General features: G+C 28.3%; 1 protein-coding gene across 5 annotated transcripts; it reads right to left on the reverse strand.

The window, feature by feature from the left end:
• Positions 1 to 4,486: 4,486 nt before the first annotated feature.
• Positions 4,487 to 21,207, reverse strand: LOC122523012 (FMRFamide receptor). 5 transcript variants are annotated; one of them, XM_043644527.1, is made up of 7 exons: positions 20,454 to 21,207; positions 18,042 to 18,718; positions 8,407 to 9,072; positions 7,242 to 7,510; positions 6,450 to 6,639; positions 5,080 to 5,257; positions 4,899 to 5,018 (listed from the first exon to the last, which is right to left on the reverse strand). In XM_043644527.1, the coding sequence occupies exons 3-7, from the start codon at positions 8,689 to 8,691 to the stop codon at positions 4,996 to 4,998; spliced, it is 945 nt and encodes a 314-aa protein (XP_043500462.1). In that variant the 5' UTR covers positions 8,692 to 9,072; positions 18,042 to 18,718; positions 20,454 to 21,207; the 3' UTR covers positions 4,899 to 4,995. The 5 variants fall into 5 exon arrangements, with proteins under 5 accessions (XP_043500458.1, XP_043500459.1, XP_043500461.1 ...); XM_043644528.1 differs by having other exon boundaries at positions 4,931 to 5,018; positions 5,094 to 5,257; XM_043644523.1 differs by having other exon boundaries at positions 4,487 to 5,257.
• Between the last annotated feature and the right edge of the window lie 990 nt (positions 21,208 to 22,197).

Genomic DNA, 22,197 nt, shown 5'->3' on the forward strand with positions numbered 1-22,197 from the left:
GCTTAGATAAATTTTTATTAAAATGTATTTATTTGTTATATATTTATGTGTTATGTATTTATGTGTCTCTAATCATATTTTTTAGATCAGGATTTTCAGCTTCTAATGTACTAATCTCCCGTTTCTCCCCCCTATACTTTCTGCGTTCTCATCTATGCGTGTGCCCAGGTGCTACTCGTATGGGTGAGAAACGGTTAGTATGGGTTTAGTTTTAAGTTTTTCTCCCCCTATTGGCGGCTGTCATTGTGCTAGTGATTGCACGATGTACTTTACACCTGTATGTGCGTATTAGGTAGTGTACTGTACATCGTTTCGTGATAGTTTTTAATTAATGAATTATTTAATACTTAAAGTAATACTTAGTATAGCACACCAAGAGTTAGGTGTGATATGAAAAATATACATGTTTGTATTTTTCTATTTATATTAAATTTTTCTCATTTTTTTTTTCGAATCGTTTTGAATAGTAGAGTTCCCACATTTGTTTGTGGAAATTTAACAATACTTGTATTATATTAGTATGCTGATATATACTAGTATGTACCAGTATTTTTGCTTTAGTCATTATTGCAATAATCATTAGCCTTGGCAGTCGATTACAGCATTGGTACGTACTCCCATAAGTTTAGAAAACACGCGTTTGAACTAGGGTGTCGGAGGTGCCCCGGGGCATGCTCTCTAGTTTAGGCTTTTGCACCCTGGTGGTATGTGAGAGAATCGTGGAGTGAGAGGGTGGGTATGTACGTATGTTTGATCTTTTTAGATATTGCCAATATACAGGCAGGTAGCATACTTAGGTGTGAATTATTTAATTTGTAAGTAGGTAGAGACCGGAGAAGTCGCGCGATTGTAATTTTCACTCAGGAGTGGAAAATTTCTTCACCGGATATTATACAAAGTTTCAGCAACCTTTAGATTCATTTATCATTTAAAAATTTCTTTTATTTTTTCCATATATTGCTGATACTCTGTACCACGAGATATAAATCAGTATCGAACGATTCAAAAGTCTTTGCGTTTTCTTAAAAATTAATTTTTTTTCGAATAAGTGAAGATAGCTGAATACGTTGGATACTTACTTAATTTTAAGTATATTAACGCTTTGCTCTTTAGTAATTCTTATTGAATTCTTCATTTGTTATATATGTATAATAAATACAAAGTAGAATAAAGATAAAAGATAAAAGTAGTCGAGTAAGAAAGTAAGACCATAAGATGTGTATGACAAAGTTTCTATATACTTTTGTTTGATATTATTTAATTTTTTAAATGCAAAGTGTTAATAATAGGTTCATCGATTAGATCTAATATCTTTTGAGGCATTCGAGTAAATGTAATTATACAATTTGTGGATTTCTTTCGGCTGCGATTGTTTACGAAATAAATCGTAAAATACGCTTAGAAAAAGCCTCACAGCAGCGTTTAGGACATGAAGAAAGAAGAGGCTAATGCCGAAGAGGCCCCCACTTAATTGTGGTTGAAGAGGGCAACTACTATTGAGACTATTGAGTTATTTTCAAAGGTTCAAACAGCAAGTTCGAACTTTTCGAGAATAGCTCTCTAGTCATATTTTATATTTTATTATATTACATTCTTGCTCGTCATTAATTTGTAGTTGTAATCGGAGATGATGGACCATTCCATCTCCTTGGGACACCAAATTTGTGTCCATATCGTCCAAAAGATGCATATGTGTTTAGTTAGAGTCAGAAATATTAAAATTTTTGTATTATTCAATTTTGAAGCTTAAATAACGTTCAGTAAATATTAAAGTAATTTTTCTCTTCTTGTTTCGTCTTTAAAATTTTTTATTGTGATTGTATTTTATTAAATTTGCAATTTTTCTTTTCTATATAAAGCAGTTTAAAAGACTTTCATAATAATTAGTAGATATTATTTTTTTTTAGTAACTTAGTATTTTTACTTTTCCTATTTCTTTATATTTTTATTTATTTTATGTAAATGTAAAATCACGCGTTTAAATTTAACTTCATTACAAACGGTAAATAGAGATTGGATAAAAATAAATAGGGAATTCAAATGAAAAGTGCATCTGTGAATTGGACCACTTATATGTTAGGCTATTGTATCACTTGATTGTATGATTAATATAGTTTTTTTTTTTGTTACAGGTGATCATCGTTGGATTTAACTTCAATCCTCTTCAATTTTCTTACATTACCTTCCTTGGCTATTATTGAAAATACATATATACATGCATTTCTGAAGGCACACACATATGTTTATACACTATAAATTAAATATAATTGTTTAAAATTCTATTATAATATAACACTATACTATATACGCTATCAAAGAATATATCATGTACTATCATATACTATCAAATACAGTATTCTTTGATAGTATTGTATCTTTATCGCATTAAATACCTACTCTCGCTCATTGGTGGTCTCGGTATTAATTATCAGTAAGATGATTTTGGTTATGCGAAAAAAGTAGACTTGTAACTTTTAGATACTTCTGTATTCTTTGTTACCATTTTCGTGCAGAAAAAGTCGATAATTAGAGAAATCAATCTTACTAACCGAGCTATAATAGTAGAACCCTGTTTTTCCAGCAGGTAATAATGATAGAATCCTTTTTTACTTACCGGGTTATAATATCAGTGCCCTTTTTTTATTGACTAAATAACAATTATAGAGTCCCTTTTTATCTATCGAGCGATATTAGCAGAGTCCTATCGTACTAACCAATGAGGAATGATAGTGAGATTGAAGGTTTTAAAAATAACAAAAGTATCAAAGAAGTATCTGAGAAACTCATGAGGATACCGGCATTAAACGATTTAAAGATAAGGAAAATTTTTAGGTGGTTTTGTTTGGCTTAGACACCCTGTGTAAATGAAAATAATTAAAGAAATTTATTATTACTAGAATTTAATATATCAGGATATTACATCATTTTATTTTACAATTACGAGAGCGCTTTATTTTCCCTCCACTTAATTCTAATTTTAAGTGATATCTCAGAAATTGGAGGATAAAACAATTTTTAAATAGATTTTGTGATTTCTTTTTTTCTTCAGATTAAATCTAATAATATAATACATTCAAAAGTTATATTAATAGATATTAATAATTAGATTTCCAATGTTACTTATCATTGTAATATCTAGCACAATTGAGAATTTTATTAGATAATTTAATATTAAAAAAATATTAGAACAATTTAATGATTTCATTTTTTTGGCAAAAATTCGTGACGCGTTAGATTAGCGTATAATTATATGTATAGTTTAATTTCTGTGTGTGACTCTTGTTTTACTTTTATTAGTGAATTAGAATTAATATTTTGACAACAATTAATGTTTATTATTTTTTGATAATATATATATATATTATTTGATATTATATAGATTTACCATTGAAAATATTATTCTAGAAATCGTTGCGAATCACAAATACGCTACGCGAATAACGCTATATTATATTTATATATTTTGAATATTTATATATAAGAGTAGGTTCAAAAGTATTGAGCTTATTCTTTTTCAAAAGTTTTGAGATTACGTCATAAAATATAAGTTAATTTGATCGACAAAGAAAATTGTTTCTACGTCAGGCTTAAGACTTTTCAACCCACTCATGTATGTACAGGGTGTTCAGTTGTTTTCCGAAAAATTTTATCAGTCTTGTAGAATATTCTGGTAAAATTTTGCGGAAAAAATCTAGGACACTCCTTATATAATATATTTACAGTATTTTTCATAATAGTCTTTTCATTTAGTATTATAGATATAGATATATAATTATAAGATTTTTGTACAAATATTTTACTTTTTGGAACACTTTCTATTAAAGTCGTGTCTAGTTTATAAATATACATAGAATATATATAATTTTATATCCTATATATATATGTAATCTTTACATTTGCGTAGCACTTATTTAAAAATTTTTTTATTAGAACGGCTATGTCTCGAACATACAGTCTCGTGTTTCTTTATCTTAAAATACATGATCATTTAAATAGAATATTTACAACATTAAAACAACGATAACGATAGTTTAAGAGATAGATTTTCGAGAGTATGAATAAATAGAAGAAGATTTTTTGATTGATCTCAATTTTACATTAAATTAATTGCCTTATATTTGGTCAATGATATATCCAATGAATTATACGATGAATAAATATGAATAATACTGTTTTTACTATCGCTTAAATTTATCAAGATTATGACCGAAGAGTTATGCTTTTTATCTATATGAAATATTTTTAGCGCATTTGGTAAATACTATAAAAGGCAGACTGTCGTACTCGAAAACATATATTTCGCAGAAAATGCATTAACACCACATCGCAATATAAACAATACTAAATTGCTTTCTATAATAATGGGATAAAAATGTATTTTTTTTTTTTTTTCATTATTTATACAAATAATATCATTTTAAAAAGAAAATTAGATAGTACAAAAGTAAAAGAATTTGATCTATATAAGATAAAATAGTTATTTATAATTTCAATGGAAATAAATATTTTTTTTTTTTTTTTATTGATTGCCTTTTTTTTTATTTAGTATATTTCTATCATACGCGAAGGATGTAAGAATGAACTTAATAATATCTTAGGATTCACATATAACACGATCGAATAGGAATTTTATGATTATTCAAAAATGTGACTATATAGAAGAATCGTTATTATTATTTTTATTCCATCCATTTTGATCTGAAGATGAAATATTATTAAATTTGTTTAAATTTCTCATAGAATTACAAGGAGGATAATATACGAGTGTACCTGGACTGGTTGGTCTATTTGATAATCTAATACTTTGTCTAGTTCCCCCATTTGTATAGTGAACGTAATTGTTTCTATTGATGGTATTTGTTCTATTTAAATGATTATGTCTAATAGAATTTCTTAACTCTATGTTCGTCATATTCGTCACGCTCGATTCATCACGTGTTTGATGTTCCGGACTGTCTCTGTCACGAATGAAAATTCCCGAACCACAAAATAGTTTCATAAATATCCGTTTGAATTTTCTACCGAAAATCACGTATATTATAAAGTTGATACTACTATTTATGGTAACCAATAAATTACCTATTTGAACTAACCACCTAGGTGGATCGCCGATAAAAGTCTCCATAATATTTGAAGTAAGTGGTAAAATGTTACATATAACGAATACTATTACAACACAAAGTAACATAGTTGCCAATCCAATTTCTCGTCTTTGATGATGCGTCAGTTGTTGCAAATCCCTGTTCGCTTTTCTGACCTGTAACATTTATACGATAACGCATATGTATATATAATAACGAATAAGAACAATATATTTTTGCGTTGACATAAAATTAAAAAGAAATCAAATATCCAATATATTGTCAAAATATTTCTTTTACGATCCATCTCTTTCTATCTTTTTCAAACGTCCAATTTCATGTATACAATTTTCTCTCGCACGTGTTACATATTATTTTGGATAGAAGCAAAAGTGAGAAGAGAAGAAAATATTGTATGTATTTTTCAAGTTATTTTAAATGTATTCTTTTTCATTTTTGAAGTGAAACCATATAATATGAAATGGAAAGAAAAGAGAGAAAGAGAGAGAGAGAGAGAGTGAAATAGAAACCACAATCGATCGACAGTTGAACGAAATTATGGAAGATTCTAGTATTAGTGTGTATATACATATATATTTATATTAATTATTAATAATAATTACATATATTAAAATATTATTTAATTATTATTATAAATTATTATTATATATATATTTTTCTGTTTTTTTTTTTCACATTATATATAACGAGATATGTCGATCGATATTTATATCGAGATGCGTTGGTTTATTGAAGGATGAGTGGGGGTGAATATATTTGAGAGTGTCCGAGATACTCTAATCTATTAATTAAAGTAAATCGAACACAGTATTGTATTACGGTAATATTTTGAGATTATTTAAACTAAAATACATTTATTCGAACGTTCCTAGCTTTTGTCATGATTTTGAGTTTGATATTTTCATTTAATCAAATTGTTTAATAGAAATGTATATTAATAGATATGTAATATTTAAACAAATGTATTTTGTATTATTCTTAATTTTAATAGATTATTATATCGATTCTTATTTCTTGATCTAATTGTAAAACAACACACGTATCATTCGTCGTTTCTTCGTTCTCACGATATTACCCTTTCGCACAAACTGTTTCACCAAGAAGAAAACAAGAAGAAAGAAAAAAGAAAAAACTTACTACTTTTTGCCATACTACTTTTGCTTCATTAACTGGGTCATTAGGTCATTCGAGATATCGTCAAAAGTGTGTAAGGTTTAAATAACTTCAATTTTAAAGGGTACTTCGAAAGTTCTTTTTTCTTTCTTTTTTTTTTTTTTTTTTTTAATGCACATATCATTTAAGAAGAAAAGTATGTAAAATGGTATATCTTATCGTTATTAGACTTACCCTTCGATAAATAGCCACGTTGAATATAATTAAAGCGATTAGGGGAATGGAATAACACACGAAAAAGTACATCCAGTGGACGTATACGGTCACGTAAAGATCGTTGCTTCTCAAAGATGCTGGACGTACGCAATATACCACTACATTGTATTTCCAATGCATCTCGGTGTAAATTTCTATTTCAAAAAATCTGAAACGAATATAAAATATACGCACGCGAGCGCGCCACGTATAAACGTGTGCAATGAAAAGAAAAAAAAAAAAAGAACAAAAAAAGAAAAAAACAAAAAATTTTAATAAATTATTCTCACTCCTGTTGTAAGAAGAATTTTTAAATTATCATTGACGGATTTAGCACTCGCGAGTCTTCAGGGATAATTTTATTTCGAAGCATCTCTATAAATATTTTCTGTATTTTCTCCCACTGCAGAAGTTTTATTTATTATTATGAGATCTGAGATTTTCTGTGTGCGGAAATCCGTCACTGATTATTCGAACGTTTTATTTTTAAAACGCGGTTTGTTTTATGTAAGAAAAAAATGAGTTAACTGTATTGAGAATATTATAGAGAACAAAACTGTGGAAGATAATATTACGATAAATTTATTAGACGAGGAAAAATTATTATGCATTAATAAAATATCAGGAAATAATGATCGCGAGACGATAACATTTTGATATGATAGAATGATTTCAATTCGATTACACGTTGATTGGAATAATTAACAGATAAAAATAAATTTTGTGAATAATTATAATAATAATTTTTCTTTCGTCAAATATTTTACTTACTTTGGAGAATTGTAGATTAGTGCAAAAATAACGATGCTTAGAAAAGCCAAACGAGCACGTCCACATGTGCAAAATGATCTCGCTTTGAGAGGATGACAAACTGCGATGTATCGTTCTATTGTTACAGTTAACGTTAAATAAACCGTTGCTATTTGCGCAGCACACGATATTGGATATAAATATTTGACTATCTTCGGATAAACGACGAATTGGTAGTTAAAAAGATAGCCAGTGTAAAGGTAAATCGATGGTAATCCAAAGATGAGTATCTGTGTGATAAATAACAACAAATTTATATTTAATTGACAGTTTATATCGATTGATTTACCGATATTTTGTTTAATAATCTAATTCATACAATCTTGTAGGGACTCGAATTATGGGTTCGGTTATTTACAGATTTCTATGTAGAGATTTAAAGGATTTAGTTAATACGAGATAAGCATCGGGGCTTTCGAAAAGAATAAAGAAATAAGCCTTTTGGGACAAGCAAAGGAAACAAGCTTTTAGAAAAAATCAATAAAAGAATCTTTTGAAAGAATCTAAAAGAATAGGACTAAGAAAAGGACTCGAAAAAATCTAACTCTATGTCACGTATGTTATGGTAACCCTAAAAAGATTCGTTTAGTTAGATTTATGACTTATTTTTCTTTTTTTTTTTTTCTAACAAATATATTTCGTGAAAATAAGTTTATTCTTAAAAAGAATAATCATTAAAAGAAATATTATTTAATGTCGTTACAAGTGTTCGATTTTATTCTCGTGGCTATACGTTATTTAATTTTTATTCGATTAAATCAATAATCGCAAATTATAAAATGTTTAATCGTTATATTTAAATAACGCGTAGTTTGTGTAAACAAAAAATAATAATAATCGGATAGAAATAATCGGATCGAACGCGCGAATGCCAATGGGCTTTTGCAAATAAATCTCGTCGGATTAAATTTCATCCGTGATAGCATTTAAACCGTTAACGAGTAAATATTTTCAATTGTTCAATTAATTAATATAATCAATATGAAAATTTATTGGCGAATCAATCGGTCGCGGTCTATCGCCAGTTTAAAAGCCTTTTGTTTGTTATAGATTGACTTAATTGATTATATCACCGTTGAAAGTTTAATCGAATTCTAATGTTATTATTCGTTAAATTACAACTTACCGCGATAATTATTAGAAGAGTGTCGCAACTGGCTAAACCAATGAGAAGATAATTAATAGAAGATTTCATTTGCGGTCTTGAAAGTACCACCATCGATATGGTGTTTCCTAAAATACCACAAAGACCTACGAAATTAATTAATATCCCGTATACAATAAAATCGAACAAACCGGTTGAATTTATTTTTTGATAACATTCAGTAGGAACGTTAGAGTCGTTAGTCTCGTTTTGAAAATACGTCGGACGAGTACTATAATAAACCGTTGTTGTCGTATTTTCCATCATTTTATCATCGATTTTCTTTTACTTTGCTCCTTCGTATTTTCTATTTATTTTCTGCTTCTTTATCTTTTTTTTTTTTCTCTATTTTTCCTTGTTTCCTTATATTCACTTTCTTCTTCAGCTTCCTTTTCTTCTTTTTCTTTTAACGATTTTTCTAGACAGATCCATATTACTTCACCATTCTGATCATCTCCGATATTTCATAATATAATTCTTTTACTTTCTGACCACAAATTTGGATTGAATTTATTTTCGAAGTTCCACAATGAAAGTTTAATAAGTCATGTTTATCGATTATTCCAATTGAAAGATATGTCTTCGGTTTGATATTTTTGTCAATAAAATAATCGATATCCTCGTCTTGATATCAATTCCTTGTGTGTTCTGAAACAGATTATTGAATTTTATTTAATAAACGAAAGAATTGTATAAAAATCTGTAGCAGTAGAAATGATCACGAAAATATATCGAATTGTATGGTCGTAAAATGTATCGGCTTCGATTTAAGTAAAATAATAATTGAAAAATTATATAAAACGATCTTGATAGATATTTAATTTGTAGAAAAAGAAACAGAAAATTATATTTTATTTAAATTTTCAAATGAGAAGTAAAACATGAGAGAGTTAGGGAGAGAAAGTATGTCAAACTGTATTTAGTAATACATCTTAAATATGCAAAAATACTTTCATGATCACTAATCACTGGGGTATATTTGAATAATTTAACGATTATATATCGAGTTATTTGATTTTACTAGTCCTTAGGGTACAAGTCAACTCAAAGTTGAAGTAAATAAACGATAATCAAGGATGTCTACTAGTAATATGTAATCAAAGTTAGTTGGAATCTAACGATCATGGATTTTGCTCGTTCCTTTGGGTACTCCAACGAGATATTTTAGTCATTTAATACAATTTTGTAATAATTACTCATTCGTTGAAGTTTATATGTATCATTTGATATTTTATTAGAATAATATATTTTTTTTTTCCTACCAACAAAATGAGAGATTGGTGGGATACAATGATAAATCCCCTCTCCTTTCCAAAAATAAAAAAATAATGATAACTTTTATTTGATGATTATATTTTTATGGTTATATTATAATAGATTTTTTTACTCTCGAAACAACAACGAAATAATTCTATGAATTCAGCTATTAAGAAAAATTGACGAAGACAATTAAATTGTAGGAGAAACATTTTTATGTCAATTTTAAACTTTACAAATTTCAGATTGTAATCTCGGTAACAAAATGTGTTGTCTTTCTTTCGTTTCAAACATATTTTTGTAGTTCGTATTATTCTGAATTCAACTTTAATCTAATTTTTTATCTTCCAGGAGTATATGAAAGAAAAAAAACCAAGCAAACTCACTGCGCATACAAGGTAACATACACACATACATACGCACACATATACACGTACGCACATATAAGGTAAAAAAGAAAGCAAATTGTATATTTTTATGTTTGTTAATTATTGTAGGAACATGGAAGAAAATCTAAAAAAAAAATTACAATAATAACATGGAATTATGTAGATATTATTTTGCTACACTGATTTATTATACATTATCTCGTCGAGATAGCCGAACGATAATAAATTTGTATTCGCGTGTTTTAACGAAGATTTGTTATGATAATAATTATGCACACTCGCGAGTGAATAACTCGTTGTAAAAATTCGACGATAACAAATCAAATCTATCATCGAATCGGGAATAAAGAAACGTTAGGAATTATTTCGATTAATTATTATTATTATTATTAATATTATTCGCGAACTTATATTTATAGCGGTTTATGCAAATGACTTCGCGTGTTCGGTTTGGAAAATTGTAATTTTTTATCGTTCTTTTTTTTTTTTCCTTTCCTCATTTATTTATCATCATGCGAGATGAATTTTTTGATTTAAAATTTTTTTAAATTAAGTTAATTTATTTACTAGCGCAGGAAATGGACAGGATTAATTAATCTTTCTAATTAAAGTTATTACTTGCTGTAAAAAGGTTTTTTTTTAAACATTAAGTTTGTAAGAACTCTTGGTAGAAATTTTCCACATCAACGAACTGTTAAGTACAGATTTTATGGTTACATGGTGGTGCTTTAGAAAGCACGTCTATCGATTACGGTTTAATATTAAAATCAATAGTTCCCCTATTATCTCTTCGAATGAAGTATTACTTAGTACGAACATTTGATATAGATCACAAAATCTTATTTTTATTTCGTATTAACCTTTTAATCGCGATGCTCTTTTTGCTCTATAATATTTTAATCTTCAATAATCCAACCACTGCACATTGCGTTTTATTAAAATTTAAAAAGAATACAAAAATCTTACGTGTTATTAGGAAGATGCTTTTATATGAAATAACAAAAATCGTTTCACAATTATTACCTCTTAAGTGACATTTATTATCTAATCTTAAGAAGAACAAGAGGGAGGAAGTATCAGATTTCAGTATCGACGTTTAATATTTTACACCTGTTAGTAATTGACTTGACGTATTGAAGAGAAATGTTACGTTTATTTCCTTTTCAAAGGTACAACCTGTCGAGGTGGAACTTGTCAAAGATTGTACTTTATTATTTTTTATTTTTCCCTTTTTTTTTTCTATTTTTTTTTCTATTTTTTGTTTTTTATTTTCTTTTTTTTTTCTTCAAAACTAGAGCTTAATATTTTTTTCATCTGTCGATACTCGGTGATGTTCAGCAAATGTTCGTAGTTCTGTTATTTTTTTTTCTTTCTTTTTTTTTTTTTTACAGTGTCCATATTTTATGTCATTTTTCCAAGCTCTTTGGACGTTTCTCGGTATCGAGAAATTTTTTCTACAAAAAAAAAAAAAAAAAAGAAAAAAATAAAGATAAATAGAAACAAAAACACGTATATATAAAAATATCAAAATAAAGTGGAAATAGATCGTATATTCGGAAATACTGGCAACATTTGTCTTCCTCTCGTCTTACGAAAAATTAGATGTTGATATAATAATTTCAAAAGTTACGAGTTATTCTCGACGTTAGTCGTTCAAAATGTATCTTGAGATATGAAACGATTTAGTTTTCTCGAAAACGATCGAACACTGACACTAAACTTTGCGTAGAGTTTAAAAAAAAAAAAAAAAAAAGAAAAAAAAAAGATCGATCTTTCGTAAATAATCCGACGCAGTTTATTGTTAGTTTAAAACGAACTTTCGTATTATGCGTCACGCGTTTGCTTTTTTTTTTTTTTTATTTTTCTATTTCAAAACGACATCATTCGAATATGGTTATCAAAATGTAAAAAAAATATCTATTACAATAAGATCACAGTTGGATTATTTTTGGTTGACGTTGTTGACGCATTACTTAGGTATCTTAAACTCGTCTTGTCTCGTCATTATTACGCACGAGCCGTTTTAAACTTAAGATGACGCGAGCTATCAAAAAGATTTCCCCCTAGTCCCAGTTCGTTGCCTTTCATTATTGATGATACGTTTTTATCATTTGGATAGAGACTCCTCTCGTCTGTTACCGACATGAGTAATTGCTTCTCTCAAGTAACCTAGTCATTTTTTATATTTTCAATATATATACCGATTCTCGATTAATCAAATCAACTTAAGAATTACGAATGTTAGTGATATTTGTTCTCTTCCTCTCTCTCTCTCCCATCATTGTCAAATCGCGAGTGGAAATATTAAAGAAATAGCTGACCTAGACCTCACTAGAATGAATGAAAGAAAATAGGATTAATGTTGAAGTCAAAAGGATACCTTATTTTCTCTTCTGTGAGATTTAAAAAAAATGTTTTTTTTTTTTTTAATAATTATTATAATAATGATATATTCTAGGGTATAATGAATGAGCATTATTATTGTACTGTTATATCGTTTTACGTTAGATTCTATACAAGACTTAACATTATATGTACGAGACCCGGTCCAAATTTCGCAATTATCAAGGACACACCGTCTCCCGGTTAAGAGTAGGACAGTGTGGACAGTGTTACTGCGTTAAAATTGGACAAGTAGTACTATAGTAGACTACTTAGGTATAGTGAGAAACTAGTGTATAGGAGGGGAGGTTAGGGGAGGTGTATATACTGTTAGAAGTAGCTTTACGTATTTTTAGATAGATAGTTGCCAATAACGTTAATGATATTCAACAATCTTTTCAAATTTAACAATGGACCTGTTTACGACAAAAATAAATATCCGATATTAATTTATTAATTATTATTATTTTCATCATCGGTATCGTGTATTAAATATCTTTGAATTTGTTTTATTTGCTATCTTATTTTTACTTACGTTTCGATCGATTACTGATAAACATTTTTTTTATTGCGATATATCTGTTTTTGAATACTTCTAGAATTTCAATTAGATATTTTATTCTTACGTTCGTTTTATGTTTCTAATTATCGTACTTCGAATAATAGATTCTTCTTTATTATTATTATTATTTTTCTTTTTATTTTATTCTCGTAAAAAGTTTATAAAGTATTTATAATATAATTTCAAAATCTCGCGTAATCTCGGATTATTTTTTACCGTATATTATTTTGTTGACAATGTGTAGGTTATATCGCGTTATAATGAAAGAAAAAAAAACAGAAAATTCTTTTTATCAAGAAACGAAATAATGATCTCGAAGTGTACGTCGTCCCTTCGTATTCGCGTTACGATTTTGTCCTATCCTTCAGTTTGTCGTCTCGTGAGATTTCAGAGAAACCATTTAAATGATCGTGACTGATGCGGAACATTTGCTTTACAAAAAGATACCGAAGAAAAGTACTATCTTCCATCTTCGTGACCCTTTTTCCCAGAAGTATGAAAAAAGATTTAACGAACGACGCAAATTTTCGAAAATTCTGAACCAAGGTGACCAAGGAAATTCATTCCACTATTTTATTTGCAAAATACTTTCAAAATTAGTTGACCGTGTTTTCTTTATTATCGTTGCCGGCTGAGTTTCTTTCTCGATATACATACCTATCTTGATATACGATAATGTATTCTCAACAAGAAAAAGAAAAAGATAAAGAGAGAGAGAGAGAGAGAGAGAGAATTTCTTTTCTCTCTTTAAACGAATGACACCATTTCTCATAGAAAAACCATCATTAAAGAACAGTTCCTACAAAGTTATTCAAGCTATTACTGATATTTGCAGACGGTAATATTTTTTTTTTTAGTAAACTAATAAATCGAGATGGTAGAAAAAGTTAGATTAATTCGATCATTTATAATAAGAAGAAAAGAAGAAAATAAAAATACAACATAAAATAAAGATAAACGCGGAAACGTCTTTATATATATTTTTTTATATTTTTTAATATTTTTTTTCAAACGAATAACATCGTTCTTCGTTAACGTGTGTTAAACGTTATTTAAAGTTATTAAAGTTGATGATATTTATTAAAAAAAAAAAAACAGAAAACTTCGACTTTCGAAAATGAAAAGTAATCGAAGTTTAGTAATGAGAGGTAATTGCGTTTAATTTAAACGCATGGGTCGTTGGTTGCAATTAATAGTGCATCGTGCGTGTGTCAGTCACGAAGGTATCAAATTGTCGAATGAATATAAACAGACGAGTCAGTTTACATCAGTAGATCATAAAAATCACAAAATTATAGTCCAACTAGAATTGTTCAAAATTCCAATGCAGTTAAATATATCTTAATGTCAATTATTCGCTTAATTGTCTTAGAATTGTCGTTGATTACTCTACATTATAATGCATCACGATGAAATGTTACTTCTATGTTTCATTAGTTTTCAATGAATATTTCATACCCATATAACACAGAATAATTTACTTTCTGCTGGACGTGTGTTTCCGATTTCGTTTAACATAAATTTCATCGTAATTTTCTTCAAAAGGATGTCGTTATAAATGCTACATATTGTAGTGAATGCATTTCGTAGTATTATGTTCTGATATATATATATATATATAATGATAACAATTATGATATTAATAATTATAAATATATGATTGCATTTACAGAGATATACATTTGTACGTTAAAAAATAATTTATTATTCGATGCTTTGATCGACTATCTTTTATAATAATTACTATTTAATATTTAATTGATTATATGTTGGATATTTTTTATTCGGGACACACACACACACATATATATATATATAGTATAATAGTAGTAGTGGATGGTGGTTGTGGATTCTAACTATGGAGAAAATCACACGTGTTGAAATGTGGAGGACAGAGGAAACACTACAGACGGTTTTGTTTAGTTCTTCTATTTTGTTCCGAATTTCAATCGTAGAAGTTTCCTCCTGTTGTTTTCGTTCTATTCGGGTATCCGATACCCGAATCGTGCTCGTAAACTTTCAACGAATTTCCTTGTTTTTTTTATCTCTTTCTTTCTCTCTCTCTCTTGTTCTCATTCTCTTTCATATAACTCTTTCCTTTTTGAAATATCTTTCCATAACGAGTTGTGAAAAGTATCGTATATGTTTATCGAAAATAACGAAATTGATAGACCAACTTTAAATCGTATATTTTTATTCATTGCCATTTATATCTACATAGATATGTATATATGTTACTGTTGAAACGTGAAATTCGTTAATTCATTATTATTAATTTATCATGAAATAATTATACTGACTGTTTTTTAAAGTACGAAATAAAGAATACAATTAGAATATTTTAATTAGATAATAAAAAGAATTCACGAGAGAATCGAATAATTAAAGTATAGAAATTGAAATTTCATTCGTAGATTGGATCCGATAAAATAACACGACTTACGGAATATTAATTTCTTTATTTTTCAAGCACAGAAATGATAAGAACGATTAATTACGAGCATTATTATAGAGAAATAAAATTCATACTTTAAATGTAAATTAAATTTCATAGATTAATTACTAATCTTTCGTGAACTTGGTATATTACTTACAATTAATTATTTCATAAAACAATTTTAAGTAATATATTATGAAATTCATTTTACATAATGTTTTTCTTTTGAAAATGTTTAATTATTTCATTGAATTATACACTTCAACGGTAACATATAATACATGTTTACAGATATACCTATATATATATATATGCATAGATACATAATATATGTAAATATGTAGGCATATGCAGAAATGATCTTTTGTAAGAAGCTTTCACAAAGAGCTTTCACAAAGAGCTTTCACCATGAATGGCGCATCCAGTCGTTATACTTGATCCTTCTACGATAACCTTTGGCATTTTACCTTATACTCACGAACGACTGCCAATGTTTACGTGACAATCCATATTCAGAACAATTTTTCTTTATCTCTTCTTTCTTTTCCGTCGTCGGAGAAAGAAATAAAGAAAATAAAGAAATAAAGAATGAGAAAAGAAAAACTACAGTCATCAGAGGGTTAGATGAAGAATCTAGGAGATCGCAGGGGGTCAGAAATATTTTGGTATACATATATATATATATATAAAGAAGCATAAACAAGTTTTGCGTGTGTAAGATTCCATTCATGATATTTATCGGCAAAAAGCGTCAGCTCTTGGTTCATTCGAATGTTTCATGGGAAAGGGGTGGGTTAGTGGGCTCTTTGTTAAATCCGAGGAATATTTTTCAAGTAGCATCGTCTCGAGAATAATCAAGGAATTTTTCAAGAATAGTATATCTTTCGTGAGATAATAATATTTTATCTACCGTATTTTTTTTTGTTTCTTTTTGTTTTTTTTTTTTTGAGGGAAAAAACAGCAAGGAGTAAACAAAATAAGAAAAGACAAAGAAGATGAATGTCTTCGCGTTGAGCTAGTTTAAAAAATAGACATTCGGGGTGGAAGGGAGGACTTATGGTTGACTAAACTCTAGAGTACTGTTTTAGACGTTCCATTAAAGATAGTAAAGCGATATGTTTACGTTACATTACCTCGTTGTATTTAATTATTGATTTCAAGCATTTATATCGTATCTGATATTGCAACTTGTTTTTATTATAAAAAAGGGATGAATTTTAAATATTTAAATTTAATTTATGACAAGTAATGTGTGCGTGTGTAAAGAAACAAAAAAAAAAAAGAATCTATGAAAATGATTTAATCATTTCTATAAATAATTTCGAATAAAATAATTTATACACGTAAAATGGAAATATAAAAGTAATACGTCCTTTTATGCGGAAGCGGAAAAATCTTAAAGAAAATGATTTCAATGTTTTATTTTTTAATCATTTATTTCTATAGTTTCTCTACTATTCATCTATCATATTAATAAATAATAACGAAAACGTCAGAGTTTATTCTTTCTTATCCGTTCGAAAGTTTGACAAGAAAATGAAATAAAAGTTGCAAAGTTCCGTTCCAATTTGATATTATTCTCTTTATTCCTTTTTGCGTTTTGATTTTCAAAAGTTTTACAATATGCAATATCATTTGAACGGGTTAAACGAGGCGACCTTTTTATAATAGTTCTTTTTCCTGTGTCAAATACAAGTACCGGGACGAAACAATTAATTCGACGAATTCAATGAAATTTGATTAGATTTGTTCGTATTTTATTTTTTCAATTTATATTTGTTTATGATTTTCTGTTAATCAACGTTTAATTAACAAAGATGATCGAATATGAATGACGTTAAATATATACAGAAATAAATTTATTATAAATATGTTATATATTTATATCTGTCTCTTTAAACGAATATATGCACGTTCGTATGACATATTCGTTACACACATAGATTACCCTAATTTAATTGTATCACATGCAAATTTAGATGCAATAATACTATCGTATTAAAATATTATAATACGAATTGAAAGTACTACGTTGACATATATTATATTAAACGTATCGTCATCGATTGTTTATAAATGTTTATTTTATTTGAGAAAGAAAAACAATATAATGATATAATGTTTTACAAAAAGGAAAAAAGAAATAGGATCAGTAAAGTATTGGGTTGAATCGATATTGTTTTAAAGGAGAAAGTTTAACACTATTTGGTAAATTAAGCATCGTCATTGACGTCATCCAACAAATCAAAATGGAAATTCTCTTTTTCCTATCATCAAAGGCATGTAAATACGTGTACTTGATGATTAATTGTTACCAATTAGAGTATATATTGCTTTAGCAAATTGAAAGACATTTTAAATAAAATGAATATGTATACGAACGGACATAATGGTACGTATATAAAACAGTAATTTCAACTGGCTACGTTACATTTATATAGATAATCATTTAAATACGCGACAATATCGTTTTATATTATGTTTAACATTAAATAAATAACGGAAAATAAATTCATCTTTGTAACAATGTATTTAAATTATATATTAGATAAAAAGTGTAATATAATCATTTGAATGAAATTAATCTCACCTTTGTGAAAGATGATCCTTCTTCGACGTATCCTTGACACGATTATTAACGTTAATTAATTAAAAAACCGAAGATAAGATCTTCGTTTTCTTAATCTTAGAAAAGAAAAACTCGTTAAATGATAATATCGAAGTTTTGTAATGACCAAAACGAAAGAGAATACACTTTCCTTGAGTCAAACGTTTAGAAGTTCACTGTTATTTTCCCCCAAAAGAGATTTGTTGCTTGATCCTTCTTCTCCTTGAACGTATTAGTTAAGGTTCACCTTGTTCCTTGGGAACTTCGATTAGTTTCTTAAAACGGATTCCCCTACTCGTAATGTGACAACATTTTGGTGGATGGTGTAACTTTTTTATACTGTTTTTCGAACAATTGTTGATCAGGGGTTGTGATTTCCTTTATCTTTCTTTATTTCTTTCTTTCCTTTTTTCTTTCTTTCTTTCTTTCTTTCTAGGGGATGATGGCTGTTTCCAAATTGAATAGAGCTGATTCGGTAGCAATCGAATTCTCTTAATAGACAAGAAGTAATCCCCTTAATGTAGATCTCGTAATACGATATTTCACTAGTTAGGAATGTTACAATTGAATTGATTTCCATCTATCATGAATCATTTTTTCATTAAGTTATCCATGTCCATTCAATTTCTTATCCAATTTCTTCCCCCTTTTTTCGAATTCTGTTCGAAACAAATATCTCAGTTCAATTATATTTAATATTTCATTTGCACAGATTTAAAAATGATTTTTCTTTTTAATAAGTTTCCTTGAAAATTAATCTAATGAATTTCATTCGAATTAATATTTAATTAAAATTTCTTTTTCTATCAATACAAAAGGTATTCGTTAACGCGCGTAATTATATTCAATTAGGATTAAAAGTTGTAGTAATAAATTTCATTTTTTGTTAGTAATAAATAATTACAAATTTAATATGACATTTTAAGAATGCTCGGGTATAGAATATAAAAGCTGAATGGATATTAATGTTAACTGTATTTATACTTTTGCGTAGAAATGCTAACGCCCGTATATTTACATCCGAGTTATTTTTAACGAATACTTCAAATTTACGGTTCGGTTAATGGTAAAAATAAAAAGATAGTTTTCCATTCGCTATCGGCAACGTAAAGTCAATATTTTTTTTTTTTTGTATCGATATATATGTTTTATGCATAATTCGTATTTTAAATTAAAACATATTCTATCATTTTTTTTTCTTTCTTTTTCTTTTTTACTCTTGTATTTTTGTATATACGAAAAAAATTCATTTAATTTTCATTTGAATGGGAATATTCTTTTCGATGAATACAAACGCGATTCGAGAGTGTCGCGTTAAAAATCGATGATACGAAATTATGAGATTTTATTGTTTTGTTTTTTTTTTTTGCATGATTATTAATCAACCGTTAATAATCTTCTCGTACAGGTTTTAAATTATAAGATTAAACATGCGCAAGTGCGAGTTCCTTAATGGAACTTTCATTATGATAAAAGTATATTCACTATTCTTTCAAATGGTATGCTTTCAGCCTAATGTTCAAAAAGTATACGAGTAAGTATTTTCTATATTGTATTCGCGTGTGTGTGTGTGTATGTGTGGGTGGCCCGATTTTCGACGCATAAAATTTGTCCTTTCTTTCTTTCTTTCTTTTTTATTTATTAGAAAAAAAAAAAAAAAAAATAAAAAGTACTACCAGCGAAAATGGAAGAAAATAAAGAAAGGAAACGCAAATTTAGCAAATTTACTCCTCCGACAAAATGAGCGCGGTACAAATCGTGGTAAAGTATTTAAACCGATTGTGTTTAATTTAATGGACAAGAGAAGGTACCAATTTCATTCCGTAGAATTCTCATCAAGGAATCTCGCAGATGCGCATTACTATAGTCCCCGTTCTCTCTAAAGTCATCGATGAAATTTTCGAAAATTCACCGATTAAATTAAAATGCAAATAATTGAATTAAAAAAATAAATGTAAATAAAAAAAAAGAAGATTTCAAAAGCATAAATAACATTGAAGAAATTTTCTTTATTTTATCATACGCGACGAATACGTTAAACTGGATACGATCATCTATAAATAAAAAAATAAATAAATAAGTATTAAATATATATATATAAAGAAACACACCACGAGAGAATAAAGAAAAGCAGGAGCGAATAAGATTCAAAATAGAATTTAAAAAGAGTATCACGTACGCGAAAGATCGTTACCCTGGTTAATTATATCTCGAAGAAATAAAAAAAAAAAAAAATAAGAGAGCATTTCCTTCTGTTTCTCTTCTCTTCTCTGTTTCCTTTTCTCGTAATTGTTTTTTTCAAGGTCAAATTCTACCAACTTCTCATTCACAAAACTTTTACACGTACACACATACACACGTAGCATAATATACACATATATCGGTTATACGTACACGTATTATTCGCAATTAATACGAGTAGTACACGAAACGTTGCAATGAGAGAAACATCGAGATAAATTGGCAAGGAATGTTAAGAATCAAACTATTTTGTGTATGTACACCTTGTTATATTTAAAACTATCTATCTGTGTCTCTCTATCTCTCTCTTCATTTTCTCCACCATAAACGAATAATCTTATCACTTTTCGTCCAATCACCGTACATTTTCCAATATCGTTTGTCCATTATATTATCTCGCATTGACACGCGTTTATTATTGTTTTTCTTTTTTGTTTCAAACGAAAGGGAATGGGGGGTGGAAAGAAGGGTGGAGGGGTCTTCGACACAGATTTATTTTCAGACGTCGTTTTAAAGTTAGAAATTAACTGTTACACTTATTTCTCTTCCTATTCTTTTTCTAGATTACAAGACTCACTTACGCACTTGGCACGAGAAATCGTATAGAATAGAATCGAAATTAAACGAAATCGAATTTAAACGGAAAAAAAGTTCGAAAGAAGTAACAAACGCGGAGAGTAACAAATGTTTAAAAGTTGATAAAAGGAGAATTAGATTAGAAGAAAAAAGCGAACAGAATTAAAAAGAAAAGAAATGAAAAGAAATTATAATGAAAATTGAAATTACTAGTCCCTTTTTATTTTTCTCCCGACAAATTTAACTCGCTCTATCGTTTAATTCTTCTTTTAATTAAATTATTTATTTCTCATTATTTATTTTTATATTTTTAATTATATTTTTAATTATATTTTTATTTATATATTTATTTGTTATCGTATTATCTTCTTTCTATAATATAAAATATTAGAAATAACAACGGTAGATCGTGATTCGCGGTTTCGCGGCGTTAAACTGAGCTTTCAAAGAAGAGGATCGTCGGAGGACAGATGCGATCTGGTGGAACGAGTACGAGAAGTGACCCTGGCAGTGAGTGCCGCCTGCGCGTTGTGTTCTATCTCCCTCTCTTTTCTTCCTTCTACATTACCCTATTTCACTCTCACTCGCTGATTCTCTCGCTCATTCTCTCGCTTACTTACTCTTACTCACCACCCTCTCTCCCAAGTTCGCCTTATTTTTTTCCCTTATTTTTTCTCTCCCTTTTTTGTTGTTGTACCTTCCTTTCTTTTCCTTCGTTCATCCCTTTTCTTCCTTAAATTCGTTTTTATCTCATACGTTTCTTTTTTTTATTTCTTTAACGACCCTCCTCCCCACCCCCACCCCATCCCACCCCACCCCACCACCAACCCCACCCACGCTCCCTTTTTTTTTTCCTTCTTTTTAGTTTTCTTTTTATATGTATATTATATTTACACGTGTTTTTGTCAGATTACATTTTTTCGCTACTTAATTTTATTTAGTTGCAGCCTAATGCACGCACGCGCACACACAACCATACACACACACACGCGCGTAATTTTCCGTCTTCTAGTTTTATCTCTTTCTCGTTACATTAGTTTGTGCTACCCAACATACTTTAGAACTGCTTATCAAACACTTTTTCGAACTTATACTAGTGCAAACATTAACGAAAGATTTCTATCTTTAAGACTTGGTCCCTTCCTGAAATGTTCTCTTTTACTTTTCTTTTTCCTTTTCCTTCATTTCTTTATTTCTTTTTCCGTCTCTCATCCTGTCTTTATTGTACCTTCCCTTTTTTTTTTTTTTTTTTCTTCATTCAATTCCGGTTTTGTCCACAGATGCGAATTGACGTATACAGTTTGAAGATACCTTTACTTGT

The sequence above is a fragment of the Polistes fuscatus genome, unplaced genomic scaffold (assembly GCF_010416935.1).
Source record: "Polistes fuscatus isolate 324 unplaced genomic scaffold, CU_Pfus_HIC Scaffold6, whole genome shotgun sequence".
Lineage (NCBI taxonomy): Eukaryota > Metazoa > Arthropoda > Insecta > Hymenoptera > Vespidae > Polistes > Polistes fuscatus.